We start from the raw sequence: 14,443 nt of genomic DNA, 5'->3' as shown, positions 1-14,443 counted from the left end.
TCAGCGATGGCCGGAATGGCCTTCCTAAGCCTTTTCATGTGAAGGGGAAAAAATGCAGTTCGTTTTGAGTGTTTTCAGTGGAAAATATAAAACAGTATCTCATTCTTTTTTATTTCTTTCAATTTATGGTACTCCATATAGTATTATAAAACGTTTATGTTTGTCTGAACCTTTTCTGTGAAAGTATTACTATTGCAGACTGCTTTGGTCCATTCAAATTCAAGGGGATATTTCTCCTTAACCTGTTTTGAACATTGACCAAATGGTGATTGATGGGTGTAAGAAATACATGCGAAAAACGTGTGGCGAAGTCTTAGACAATCTTAAAGGAGAATGCTATCAGGTAACTATGCTTTCTGCAGGCACTTTATTATTAAGTCAGCCAATAATGTAATTGATTGAAGTGTTTGGAATTGTGCTGAATTTAGACAGCTTTAAGTATAATTGGTTAAAAAGATCCATAGTTCCTCTTATGGATGCTATTTGTCTCAAGGGTGGGTATGTACATAGAAAGGAGAGCTCATGCACAGCGGTTACATGCTCAGCTGCTAACTGAAGGGTCTGGTTTCAACCCACGGCTGTTCCACGGGAGAAAACCCTATAGGGCAGTTCTACTTTGTCCTAAGTAGAATCCACTCAATAGCAGTGTGTTTGATTGGAGGTTTATATTCAAATAGATAGGGTCCCTGGTTGGATTGTGATCTATAAGTCCAGCAGTTTGAAACTACTAGCCATTCTTAAGGGCCAAGACACGCTTTCTACTCCACGAAGAATCACAGCCTCAGAAGCCACAGGGGCAGTCCCAGCCTGTCCTATAGGGGCGCTATGAGTGGGCGTCGACTTGATGACAGTGAGGGAGGAGGGTGGTGCAAGTGGTTAAGTACTTGGCTGCTAACTGAGAGGTTGAAGGTTCAAGTCCACCTCGAGTTGCCCGGAAGAAATGCCTGGTGAGTTTCTGAACAATCGGCCACTGACATTCAGAGCATGATTCTCTGATACACACACAGGGTCACCAGGAATCAGAGCCAACTCCTTGGCAACAGCTTCTTACATCCATGTAATACAGAAAGACACCTCTAACTCCACATTCCTGGCATTTAGTACCATTTATTCATTCAGTCAGTAGAAAAGAGACCCCATGTCGGTCTTTAAAGATGCAGACAATAAAGACACAGGCACACCAGCCATATGAGGGAGGCCATTAGCAGGAGGTCAAATTGATGTCCAAGGAGTCAAGTTGGGAAGCGAGTGAACTAAGGCCTGGGATACAGGAAATGATCACAAAGTCCTGGTGGTTGGCAGAACAATACATCACATTTAGCAGGAAGAGGACCATGGCTGGGATTCATATGTTACAGGAGAGAGAAGGGCTTACAAAATTGGTCCAGGGCCTTCCAAGCAAGGCAGTCAGGGCATGACTCATGACCATGTGCCCCTTGTGTTGTCTTCAGTGTGATGACTACCACCAAGGCTGCGTGCAAGCAAGCCCCTGAGAGAGACTGTCCTTCCTTGGGCAGGCTGGAGAGGATGGAAGTCATTACTTTCTGATGGACTCTGTTTGAGGGCAAGGAGATTGACATTCTTGGTGAATGATCATGAAATTCAAAGGAGACTTCATGTATGTGAGGACTCTGCACATGGGTTGTGGCTGATCACTGTCATGCATAGTCGTCTGCAAACTGCGGGGCTCAGAATTTAAGCTCTAACACAGCAAAGATGTCTGCATCTTTTCCTCACCTGCTGGCCTATATTTTGGCTCTATAACAGCCATTCTCAACCTGTGGGTCGCGACCCCTTTTGGGGGTGGTGGGGGTCGAACGACCCTTTCACAAGGGTCACCTGATTCATAACAGTAGCAAAATGACAGTGAAGAAGTATCAACGGAAATAATTATATGGTTGTGGGGGTCACCACCACATGAGAAACTATTAAAGGCTCATGACATTAGGAAGGTTGAGAACCACCGCTCTATAATCTCTGGGGCTGGGTTTTTCTGTGGGAGTTCAGGTGCTTACTTGATAGGAAAAGATACTTTCTGATAAACAAATTAGTTTTTCTTAAATTCTCCTGTGCTTGACAGTTGACTACTCATTACTTCCATAGGCCACATTTGCGTTTTGAGAACACCTCTATGTTTGGTTGGTGCCTGTGTCTACATTACTTGTTAAAACAAGGTATCCATGCAAATACATATTTTAAGAATTATAATTGTGTATCTCCAGATTCATAAACCATGTAGATAACCAATCTATTCTTCATGTTCTACACCCTCCCTCCGCATCTTTCCAAATGTGTGGCTATCTTAGTGGGATTTCATGGTATATCCATGCATCTTAGTTTAACTTGAGGCAATTTAGTGACATTTAATGCAGTTTCTGAGCAAAGAGGAAAAGAGCGGAGTGGATTACACATCAGTGTGCTAATCCCTAGGCCAGCAGTTTGAAATCACTAGCTGCTCTGAGGGAGAAAGGGGAGTCATTCTACTCGTGTAAAGAATTAAAGTCTCCTTAAGAGGAGCTGACCCCAAGGACTCAATAGAAAGTTAATGTCTAGAAAACAATGATGGCAACATATATACAAATGTGCTTGATACAGTTGATGTATGGATTGTCACAAGAGCTGTAAGAGCCCTCAATAAAATGTTTAAAAAAAAAAGAAAAAAAAAGAATTAAGTCTCAGAATCCCACAGGGGCAGTTCTCTGCTGGTCCTATCGGGTCTTTATGAGGGACAATAGCCAAGGCCCATCTGTAAGCAATTGGACATCCCCTTACAGAAGGGTCGTGGGGAGAGGACGGGACAGTCAGTGTACAGTATAGCACCAATGAAACATACAGCTTTCCTCTGGTTCTTTAATGCTTCCTCTCCCCCACTAGTATGACCCCAATTCTACCTTACAAATCTGGCTAGACCAGAGCATTTACATGGGTACAGATAAGAGTTAGAAACACAGGGTCTACAGTACAGATAATCTCCTCGGGACCAATATTGAGAGTAGCCATACCAGGAGGGGAAAGGGAAGGTGGGGGAAAGAGGGGGAATCCATCACAATGATCTACATATAACCCCCTTCCAGGGGGACGGACAACAGACAAGGGGATAAAGGGAGACATCAGACAGTGCAAGACATGAAGAAATAATTTGTAAATTATCAAGGGTTCATGAGGTAGGGAAGGGGAGGGAGGGGAAATATGAAGAGCTGATAACAAGGGCTCAATTAGAAAAAAGATGCTTTGAAAATGATGATGGCAACATATGTACAAATGTACTTGATACAATGGAAGTATGTATGGGCTGTGATAAGAGTTGTACGAGCCCCCAGTAAAATGATTAAAAAAGAGAATATATTTCAACCCCCCAAAAAATAGAATCTATCTATGGCAATGAGCTGGGAGATTTTGCGAGCAAAAATGGAAAGAAATAACTACTGCTATTTCTAACTAGGAGGGGGCTTCAAAGGGCCATGGACAAATTCCATTATCTTTTCCATTTTTCCAAGCTTCCTGACTTTTGAAAGCTTAAAAAGGGAAAGGAATTCGGTGCTTCGAGCAGATAGCAGCTTTACTTGGTGATGAAATGAAAATTACCTTGTAGAAGGGGAGGAGTCAGGAAACGGGCCAGATCACCTAAAGCGCTTTCCAGTTCATCTTCAAACCTCCCCCTCACACCCCCGTGGGTAGCAGTTCTAGTTTATGGACGAAGGTGAAGCTTATCTAGTTGAAGGACATGGAGTTATAAGGGGTGGGGGGCACTTTAGAGGAGGCGGGCTTCTACCACCTCTTATGGGCCATGGGTTCTTTATGTGGACTAAGAAAACACACAGAGCCATGGTGCCCAGCAATTCGAAGTAGAGTATGTGGCAGAGACGTCTAGGATCCACAAAACACTCTGGACCTGACCGCTTTTGTGAAGGTGGGGTGCCTTAGCTGACATTTTGGGGAGGGAAGAAGCAGTGGTTTTACTTCAAACCAGACTCTTGAGGAAGGAAGTTGGATGTCTGACTGCATCCTCCTCCTGGCCTTCTTTCTGAACAGAATGCCCACCACGGGGAGCCCAGGGACCCAACTGTGGGGCTGTCTAACTGGGGGTGTGGTTGGGCATGGCTCCTAGTGTGTGAGGCTCAAGAGTGAGCCCCCTGGCTATTAAAAATCTGCCCTTACCAGATACATGCAATATTTGCACCTGCTTAGCATTTGAAAATCTGCTAATGACTGTAGTTTAAAAGCTTTAGAAAATAAAAGACCTGTTCCAAAGTGCCTGAGTGTAGCCTTTACTACTAATTTCATTAAGGCAGTGCAAGAAGAAAATAAAGATTGATTTTTTTATAAGCATGTCTAAAGTTTCTAAGTAAAGCCAAGAGTAAATTAAGTTTAGCGGTTTAGGTGAAGAATTCTACATTCTGTCCAAGTAAGATCTGGTTCAGAAAGGTAAGGCCGTGAACCTGAAGAAATGCCTCCATAATCCATGAGAGGGCTAATTGAAAGGAGAAAGCAAATATGACATTTGCAGATGACAAAGCAGCTGATCCCATTCAAGGGGGCTTCAAACAGTTCTCAGGAAAAATCCCATTATCTCTTAAGCCTGTTAGCATAGCAGTCAGTTCTTTACAAAAATGCTGCTTCGATGACATAGCACTAGAGGGAAGTTATTGAAATGTAATAGAAGCCGATGATCAGAAACCTACAGGTAATGTTATATTAAATGGCAAAAGGTAGTGGTCTTTCCCACAAAAAGCAGGAGCATGGTGAGCATTCTTATCAGCACTTTCATTCCACTTGGCAGCATTAGTTACTGTAGAGCAGAAAGATGAAAACAGTATACATAGAGAGAGGACCCCAGGATCCGTAGATAGGAAAGCTAGCTTAAAAGCTAACTTAATTGTATGTGCCCACAATGTATGAATTTGGTAAAGCAATGTTTTGGGTTTTTTTTTTCAAACCTTCAATGCTAAGTAGAACAGTAAACTGAATATAAATGGAAATGGAGCCAGCAGAAATCTTATTCAAACTATCAACCCACCCAAAGCAAACCTACTGCCATTGAGCCATTACGTACTTAAGAATACATTTAACAAGATTAGAATTGTGAGGCAAATATGAATTATGTTAAGCTTGTATTGAAAGATATCAAAAAAGGCCCCAAACACAAGGAGAAATGTCAGAACCTAGTTGATTTCGTTCCTGATTAGAAACTATTCCAAGTAGCATCCCCCAAACCCAACCACACTCAATGCTATCAAGTCGATTCCTACTCAGCGGCTCTATGGGTAGAGTAGACCTGCCCCTGTGGGTTTCCAAGGCTGGAGCCGCTAGTTGCTTTGAACTACTAACCTTCATGGTTAGCAGCCCAAATCCATTGTGCCAACAGTGCTCCATCAGAATCCCAAGAGGGAGGGAAGGGGTGTGTTTAGCATTAGATCAAACAAGTTTTTGAAGTATCTAAGAATAGCCAGGAAAATTTTGATATAATCATAGTACAACCTTAGAGTTAGCAGGCAAATGATGGGTTTGGGCCACCCAGGATGACTATAAAACAATAATAGAAAAACAAGAGTAGATTAAAACTCAGTTCTTTTTCAGAAAGGCAGAGTTGTGAGGGTAGGTGTAAGGAAGCTTCTAAGAAAAACCTGAATAGGTTATCTTAGGGAATTGGGCCAAACATTTGGCTTCTGACTTGTTAGATGAGAAATTTTAAAGACCTCATATAACTGGAAAAATAAGCAAGGCTAACTCTTGTCTAATTTACGCTGTTGCCTCGCGCCTGATGAATGCCCAAGGTCTAAAACCCAACATTCAAACTTGCCACCATTGAGTCCCTTCTGACTCAGAGCAAGGTGATAGGACAGGGCAGAACTGTCCCTGTAGGCTTCTGAGACTAACTCTTCACTGAAGTAGAAAAGCCTCAGCTTTCTCCTGTGGAGCAGCTGGTGGTTTGGAACTGCTGACCTTGTGGTTAGCTGTCTGAAGGCAACGGTGATACCACCTGAGCTCTGCCTGAATACACAGCTTCAACAATTGAGGTTAAAAAAGCCACTGCCATCCAGGGGATTCCGACTCATAGGGACCTTGTAAGATAGTGGAGAACGACTCCTGTGACTTTCTGAGACTGCAAGTCTTCACGGGAATAGAAAGCCTTCTGAGGGGCGCTGGTGGTTCCGACCTGTCCACCTCGTGCTTAGCACCCCAACTCGTAACTCACAAGGGCTCCCTCTAAATTTATTCCCTGTGTTTACGACAACATAGGACCAGGGTAAGAATTCCAGTGTTTAATTTCTGTGCTCCACTCATTGCTAATGATGATGTTCATGATTATTGGAGCTGTTCTAGACATGGCCTTACAATTGTCTAGATATTTAGCAACTAGATTCCACTCAGGAGCCCTGGTAACATAGAGGTTAGGCATTCGGCTGCTAACTGAAAGGTTGGCGGCTCAAACCCTTCCAACAACTCTTCAGGCGAAAGACCTGGTGATTTACTTCCTTTAAGGTTGTAGCCAAGGAAACACTATGGGATGGATTACCTCTGTCCTGTGTATGTCAGTTGTAATGTGGCAGAATTGACTCCAGGGCATGGACCATTGACCACTGTCAGCAGCACTTGTAGGGTTAAAAGAGAAAATCGAAAGGCTATCAGGTAATAGATTAAGATTTTAAAAAAATCAATAAACAACTCGTATAGAAGAGAATTTTCAAGTAGGAAAATACCAGGAGTAGTGGGAGGGACATGAGAGTTCAAAGTAGGAATTGGGTAGATTTAGATGCACTTCCTTGGTTCAGTGTTTTTATAAGAAATTAGTTTTCATTAGTATGGACGTGGGCATCCTGTCCTTTCCAAGCGTTTCATGACAAATGCGTTACTGGCTCACCCGTATGTTTCTGTCCTCTCTGGAAGGTTCTAATAGCAGACTGCATTCCCGTCCTGAAGAGGTACGCCAAAGAAGGGAGAATGTTTGATTATGTGATTAATGATTTGACGGCTGTTCCTATCTCCACGTCTCCAGAGGAAGGTAGATTGGGTTTTGTTTTCTATTTTAACCAAGCTGTGCTTCAGGGAAATGTTTCCCTTGGTACAATGTTGACGGTAAAAGAATCTTGGGAGACCGTCTCATTCAATTTCCTCCTCCTCAAAGGTCTAGGATAGAAACGTTACGAGATTTGGACTTGGCTTTGATTCTTACTCGGCCACTAACTGGTGGCACTAACTCAATCATTTGAAAGCAGAGTCTGATAATTTATTTAAAAGATGACTTATCTATGCCACAATCAAAACAGTTCTCTTTCTGAAAGCACATGTTCTAAAATCAATCATTTTCTGTGGTAATGGTGTTTTTCCCCCTATAAACTTGGCTTCCTGCTGCATCTGCAGACTTGGGTGCAAACGGGTGGCCTCGTGGTTACTCGTACACTTGTCCCTTCCAGTTTTGACCACTGCCCGTGCGACTGCACGCAGTCTGTTTAGACCTTGATTTTGTGTTTGCGTGTGAACGTCTGAACTGCAAAGACTTCATCAGCCACCGTAAAGCTCTTAAACCACCCTGTCTTAAGTTCGTGGCCATGAATCTATTTCCTTGAAATGTTGATTTTGATTTTGTTGTTGCCGTGACAGCAAAGCCATCAGCTCAGCCATTTCTATGTGGGCCACTTAGTGCCACCAATGCCTGCCTGGTGTTGTGGGCTAATCACAAGGTACTCGAAGCCACCAGCCACTCTGAGGGGAAGGATGAGGCTTTCTCCTGCCGGCAAGGGTTGCAGCCTCACAGCCAACCACAGGGGAAGTGCGCCGCTGGCCTGTAGGGTCACTGAGTCGGCACGGACTTGATGGCAGCGAGTTTCTTTCTGTTCCTGCTTTTTGGTGACCTTCTTCAAGTTGTATGACAATTCTCTTTCCTTTTTTAACATAAACCTACTGTCCGCCGAGGTTCTATCTGATATTTCCAGTTGTCAATTAAATCATGAAAGAGTACTGTTCTCAGGGTAGTATTCATTTATTTCTTCGCTTAATTTAAAACATTTATTTAGGCCAAATTTGAAAGTGAATGACTGACTTTCAGTGTTACTTTTGATGCATACACACACACTCATGTTTAATACAGTTGACACACACACCTCTTTCTATTTTATACCCACAGATTCCACCTGGGAGTTTCTCAGACTGATTCTTGACCTTTCAATGAAAGTATTGAAACAAGATGGGAAATACTTTACACAGGTAGGATACTCAACTGTGTGTCTGTGTGTGTTTTGGTGATTACTTTCCAAAAACTCCCAATAAGAACTTTTGTATTTTGAAGTTTGCAATCATATCCTTGACATTTCTGTCTGTTAGGAAGAGAACGGTGTAAATGGATTATGTTCTTTGGAACAGGACTTTTGTACCTGGCTGACGTGTTAGGAAGTGAACATGAGGTCTGTTGTGTCTGGTTGGGAGCTGTGGGCGGGGTGGTGGAGTGGGTTGTTGACCACAACGTCAGCAATGAGAAAACACCAAGCTCACCAAGAGAGAAAGCTGAGATTTTCAAAGTGATTTGCATCCTTGGAGTCCCACAGGGCCAGTTCTACCCAGTCCTAGAGGGTTGCTATAAGTTGGAATCAACTGGATGCCAGTGAGTAAGATGTGTCCAGTTCCAGAGCGCTGGTGGCGCTGTTGGGTCCGTGTTGGACTGCTAAGAGCAAGGCCCACAGTTCAAACCCACTAGCCACTCCAAGGGAGAAAGACGAGGCTGGCTACTCCTGGAAAGATTTACAGCCTGGGAAACCCTGTGAGTCTGGACAAAAAAAATAAATGCAAAGAGTTACAGTCTCAGAAACCCACAGGGGCAGTGGGTTTGGTTTGGTTACCTTTTGATTTAGCAACTTCAGGCACTGGCTGTAGTAAGAGCTGCTGCCACCAGGTGGAGACACAGATTGCGATTTTATTTTTCCCCATTCTCTGGGAGCTCTTTCATCCTAAAGCCCATTTATTGACGTGGTGTGAGCACCTGCCTCTAAATGAAGACATATTATGGGGATTTTGGGTTATTCTCTGATGTTGCCTGTTTGTCATCAGGTCTGCCCCGGACTCATGGGTACCCCGTGCACCAAACCAAAAACCAAACTCACTGCGTCTGTGGGTTCCTGAGACTACTCTATTTTAAAAATAAATATTTATGAATATTATATACATATTTTACATAATATTTATTTTAATATATTTTATATATACTTTACAGTTTTATTGGCACATAATCCATACATCATACAATTCAATCGTTCCATCATATCAGGAAGAATTATACAATCATTACCCCAATCAAGTTGAAAACATTTTCTTTTTCTTTTCTTTTTTCATGGTTAAATTGCTTTTTAAATGAGTTGTATAATCAAAATCAGTTCCATTACTCCTACCCCCCTCCCTCAATCATTTTTTGTTCCCCCAAACCTATCTCCCACCCCCTACTCCTACCTCCCCTGTAAACCCTTGCCGAAGTTAAGAAGTTATCTATTCCCGTGCCTCACAAACTGGAAAGCCCAACAGAAACAATAAGAAACAGAAACAAAGAAGTGGTAAGGGTAAGATAATAATGCAAATAACGAACGAGTAAGAAAGAAAAGGTCACCATCAGTCTCACAGAGCAGCTGGTGGGTTTGAACTGATGACCTGACCTTGCAGTAGCCCAACACATAACCACTATGCCTCGGGGCTCCTGTAACTCCCGCTAAAGGATTGAGTGGGGCTATGCAAATAGGGCATGTGCAACACCATTAGAAGGGATTGTTATCACCCCCCTGACTATCAGGATGAGCCATCTTTGAAGCACTTCTCATCGGGGGCATTTTCTGAAGCTCTCAGTGGGAGGTGTGCCGGTGGTCTGAGTGGCCTGGTAAGTCCCTGCAGTCCTAAAGTGGGTGATTCGTGAAATTCAGCAGGACCGCCCTGCAAACTCCCATGTCTGCCTACAGCTGCCACTGGCGAGGAATAGTCTTGTCTGCCTCCCAGGCCCTCTGCAAGAACCTCCTCTTGGCAGATTAACTCAGCAGCCCTTTAGGAGAAAGGGATGCTGGGAAATGTGCTTTCAGGCATTTCAGCAGTATTAGGAAGAGTAAGATCAGCAGTTGACGTACATTCTCTGTGAAGGGAGCCTATTTGTCATTATCAGAGGGCTCCCACAGGTTTGTGGGAAAATTCCATTCCCCAACACAAACTTTTAGAAGCCCCTCCTTGTATTTTAGACTTTGAGGACCAAATGACCTCTGTCGAAACTACTGAACTCTTTAAAAAGAATCATTTTATTGGGGGCTCGTACAACTCTTAGCACAATCCACACATCCATCCACTGCGTCAAGCACATTTGTACATGTGTTTCCCTCACTATTCTCAAAACATTTGCCTTCTACTTGAGCTCTTGGTATCAGCTCCTCATTTCCCCCTCCCTCCCCGCTTCCCCCTTCCCCATGAACCCTTGATAATTCATAAGTTATTATTATTTTGTCATGTCTTACATTGTCTGACGTCTCCCTCCCTTTACCCACTTCTCCGTTGTCTGTCCCCTAGGGAGGAGGTTATATGTAGATCCTTGTGATCGGTTCCCCCTTTCTCCCCCACCTTCCTTCCACCTTCCTGCTATCACCACTCTCACCACTGGTCCTGAGAGGATCAGCTGTCCTGGATCCCATGTGCTTCCAATTTGCCATGGCTTGACCCCTGAGAAATCGGATTTATTGAAATTCCCAGGCTCAGTTTCCCAAATTATAAACGGGTGTGAGTAACAGGCGGGGAGTGGGGGTGGGCCACATATGTGACCTCCTTGGGCTACACAGGGAGGAGGAGAATCCATTTACTGGTCAACCCCAGACTGAGGTCCAAGGCCAGACATGCCTTCATCGCTCCATCTTCCTCTCCCCTATTCTGACAGGGAACGCTCCTCCCACGGTACTCCACCTTTCTGCTGGGCTTGATAACTCCTTGCCATGGCCACACAGAACTCACAGACAACGCTCACAATTCGGGAGGTTTATTCGGAATGTTAACAGTTGATAGTAATTAACAGTAAACCTACAGTCATTGGTCCCGAGCAACACCTCTCCTCAACTAGCAGTCAGGTCTTCAGTCTCTGCCCACGGGCTGCTCTCCCTCCCACAGTCTCAGCCGCACTGCTTCTCTGCCCTGTCTCGTGATCTCCTTGCCCCAGGCTCTTGTCGCAGAGTGGTGGCAGCTCTGTGGCCTTGCCACTTTGGGCAGGGATTTCCACCGGGCTTTGTTGGTAGCTCTTCATCCATGGTGGTCTTAGGAATTCTGTGTGCCCCGGCTTCGGAGATGGTGGTCTGATATGCAGGGGAGTGGCAACCAAAGCTGACCAATCCCCTCTTAGTGTTTCACACACCCTACTGGCACAGTCCTACTCAGTCAGTTGGCGAGCCTTACAGGGCCACGCACAGAAGAACCATCTTAAGAAATTTCACTTCACTGCAAGGTGAGGTCTCTTTTATGTTGCTCTTTGTGGGTAGTTTAGAAAGGATAACTACGAGTGCCTTGTATATACTTAATAACTTCCTCTTTTATTGTCTTACCTGGGCACGTATTATTTGGGGGCAAGTTATTATGTATATGTTTTGGGAAATAATCCAGTCCCCCTCCCTTTTTAGTTTTTTTTAAAAAGGGTTGGGTGGGTCAGTGTAATACATCTTGATAAGAAGTGGGGGGCGGGGAAATATACCAAAGAGCCAAGCAAAATTGGCATAGAGGAAACCCCCCCCAATTTCTACAATTTGGGGTGATCTTATGTGTCCTGTTTCCGTGCTTAATGCACTAGGAACATTTTTAGTTATTATTCCTCAGAAACATGATTTAAGCATTTATTGTTCATTCTATATCTTCTTTCACACGTCTACCTTAGGCCTCTACATTAACTCCTATAGCCACATAACAAGATACACGTGTCTACATAAACATTTGGGCATTTGTGGGAATTTAATCCACAGAAAACCTAACAACAACAACGAAAAACCTAACCAAACACTGCCATCGCGTCAGTTCCAACTTATATCAAGTTTACAGGACAGAGTCCGTGTTGGGTTGAAAACCACCAGCTATTCTGTGGGGAAAAGATGGGCATCTCTATACTCCCATGAACAGTGACAGTTTCAGAAAGTCACAGGGGCAGTTCAACCCTGTCCTGTTGGGTCGCTATAGGTCGGTATTGACTCAAGGGCAGTGAATTTGTCCTTCGGTTATAGGACAGAGTAGAACTGCCCCTGTGGTTTTCTGAGGCTACCAATCTCTTGAGGAGTGGCTGATGGGTTTGAACAGCTGAAGTTGTAGTTAGCAGCTCAAGGCATAAGTCACTATGCCAGATGTGCAGTTGGTAGGTTGTAGAGCCTGCCAGTTGCTGTGTGTTTCTGGAGGACAGACTGGTCCTAGCCCCCTGCGTCTACTTGGGTGCATTCTCAAGAATGCACACTGGGTGGTGCCCTTCTAAAACCTTTTCGTGGTTGGAAAGGCGTTCTTTCCTGGAGTCGCATTGCTTTTAGTCTTTAATGAAGCTGACTGGCCATTTGAATTTGCCTCTACCCTTTGTTCTTCTGTTTGAGTATTAATCGTGGTGCTTGGCAAGAATTCTTTATGTTCCTAGATGATATTCCCTTGATGTTTAGAACTGATCTAAAAGAAGAAAACAAAACAGACAAGCCCAGCCCACATCTGATTCTAAAGCACGGGCTTGTGAATGACAGGCCACATCTGCCCTGGCTGTTGTCAATGAAGTTGGATTGGGACATAGCCGAGCGCACCGAGCTACATTTCCTCTCTGGCTGCTTTCATACAACAGCAGAGTTGATTGGCTGCAGGAGAGACTGTGGTGCACAAAGCCTTAACTATTTACTCTCTGGCCCTTGACAGCCAGAATTTGCTGAGCGCTGCTTTAAGGAAATCTAGACGGAAAATGGCTCAGTGAAAGATTCTTGTTATAAAAGCGGCCCAGCTTCCATGGTGGTGGTGTTTGTTTGTGTAGGCTTTATTATTGTTTTTATTGTGAATGCATATTTCTCAAAGTGGAACCAAACCCAATCCACCGCCAAGTCAGTTCTTGCCCATAACAACTCTATAGGACAGAGCAGGACTCTAGAATTCCCAAGGCTGTAAATCTTTATGGCAGCGGGCTTGCCTCATCTGCCGCCCATCAAGTGATGGCTAGGCTCGAACCTCCCAACCCTTTGGATTTGCAGCGGAGTGCCTTAACCATGGTGCCACCAGGGCTCCTCAAAGTAGTGGGCACCTATAGAACACCCCTCCCTCCTTACATTTCTCCAAATAGCAAGAGATTTCACACAGCTTAAGTCAGGGACATGGCTGAGGTGTTGGGTCACTAGCTCATGGGTTCTCAACCTGTGGGTCGTGACCCCTTTGGGGGCTCGAATGACCCTTTCACATGGGTCGACCAATTCATCACAGTAGCAAAATGACAGTGATGAAATAGCAATGAAAATAATGTTATGGTTAGGGGGTCACCACAACACGAGGAACTGTATTAAAGGGTCGCAGAATTAGGAAGGTTGAGAGCCACTGCTCTAGCTAAAAGAGACTGAAACAAACAAAGAAACACAAACAACAAACAACCAGTGTGGCCGCACAGCAGACCAGTCAGCTTGTAATAGACACAAGGTGGGGTTAGAAAGGAAGTGGGCCCACTTAACTTTGTCGTGCCTATCTGTCGGGTTACTTGCCTTTCATGGGCAGCTGCTGTCAGTGTTGGAGACTAAGAGAAATGCTTGTCTCAAAGTCCACCTCAGCCCATGTGTCAGTATCACCTATCTAGGTTTTGCTACCTAGTCACTGCCAACCCACTTTTACTAAAAATCCTAAGTATTAGCTGTCCTGGTTTCTAAGACTTGTCAAAAAGATGTACAAGGACATGGTTTCTTTCTCTGTCATCATTATAGCTGGAAACAAGATCATCTCATTTTCTAACACCCAGAGATTGCAAAATATATCGGATGGTCGAAGGTGCCCCACGAATTTCCTCTGGACCAAGTGGGGTTGGCCTCCGAGGCAGCAGTGTGGTTTGACTAGGGAATGTGTGGATGTGGTGGCCACAGAGGGTTTGTTTCTGTAAACCTGCCAACTGATAGGACCTTGGTTCCTGCCACGCCAGCCAGTCCCCTTCCCAGAGCGTGTAGCTTGGCATTAGAGTGAGATCAGGGATAGTATGAGAATGTCATTGGGCCTGCTACTTGGTGACTTACGAAAGCTAAATGGTTCTGCTAAAAATTGCTTGCATCACAGTGGCTAGTTCATGACATCACCCTTGTCTTCATGGCCACTTTACGGCAGCTTTGTCAGCATGCCCCGAAGCTGCGAAAGGGTGAATCCCAGCAGGAGGCAGGTCCTGGTCCTTGAGCTTCCCTCTCCCTGTTGAAAACATTGCACGGTATTGGTCATATCCCAAAAGATGTACCTCGCAGACATGTGCATT

General features: G+C 44.4%; 1 protein-coding gene across 1 annotated transcript in view; it reads left to right on the top strand.

Annotated features, from left to right (window-relative positions):
- Positions 1-14,443, top strand: part of SMS (spermine synthase) — a 37,736-nt gene that overhangs the window by 17,249 nt on the left and 6,044 nt on the right. The window contains exons 6-8 of the mRNA XM_030885780.2: positions 254-343; positions 6,889-7,003; positions 8,126-8,205. Of these exons, the coding sequence (XP_030741640.1) occupies positions 254-343; positions 6,889-7,003; positions 8,126-8,205 (285 nt within the window). The remainder of the gene's footprint in view (positions 1-253; positions 344-6,888; positions 7,004-8,125; positions 8,206-14,443) is intronic.

The sequence above is a fragment of the Echinops telfairi genome, unplaced genomic scaffold, assembly GCF_000313985.2.
Source record: "Echinops telfairi isolate 266 unplaced genomic scaffold, ASM31398v2 ScPeMD7_53;HRSCAF=182, whole genome shotgun sequence".
Lineage (NCBI taxonomy): Eukaryota > Metazoa > Chordata > Mammalia > Afrosoricida > Tenrecidae > Echinops > Echinops telfairi.
This window is presented reverse-complemented; position numbering and strand designations above follow the sequence as displayed.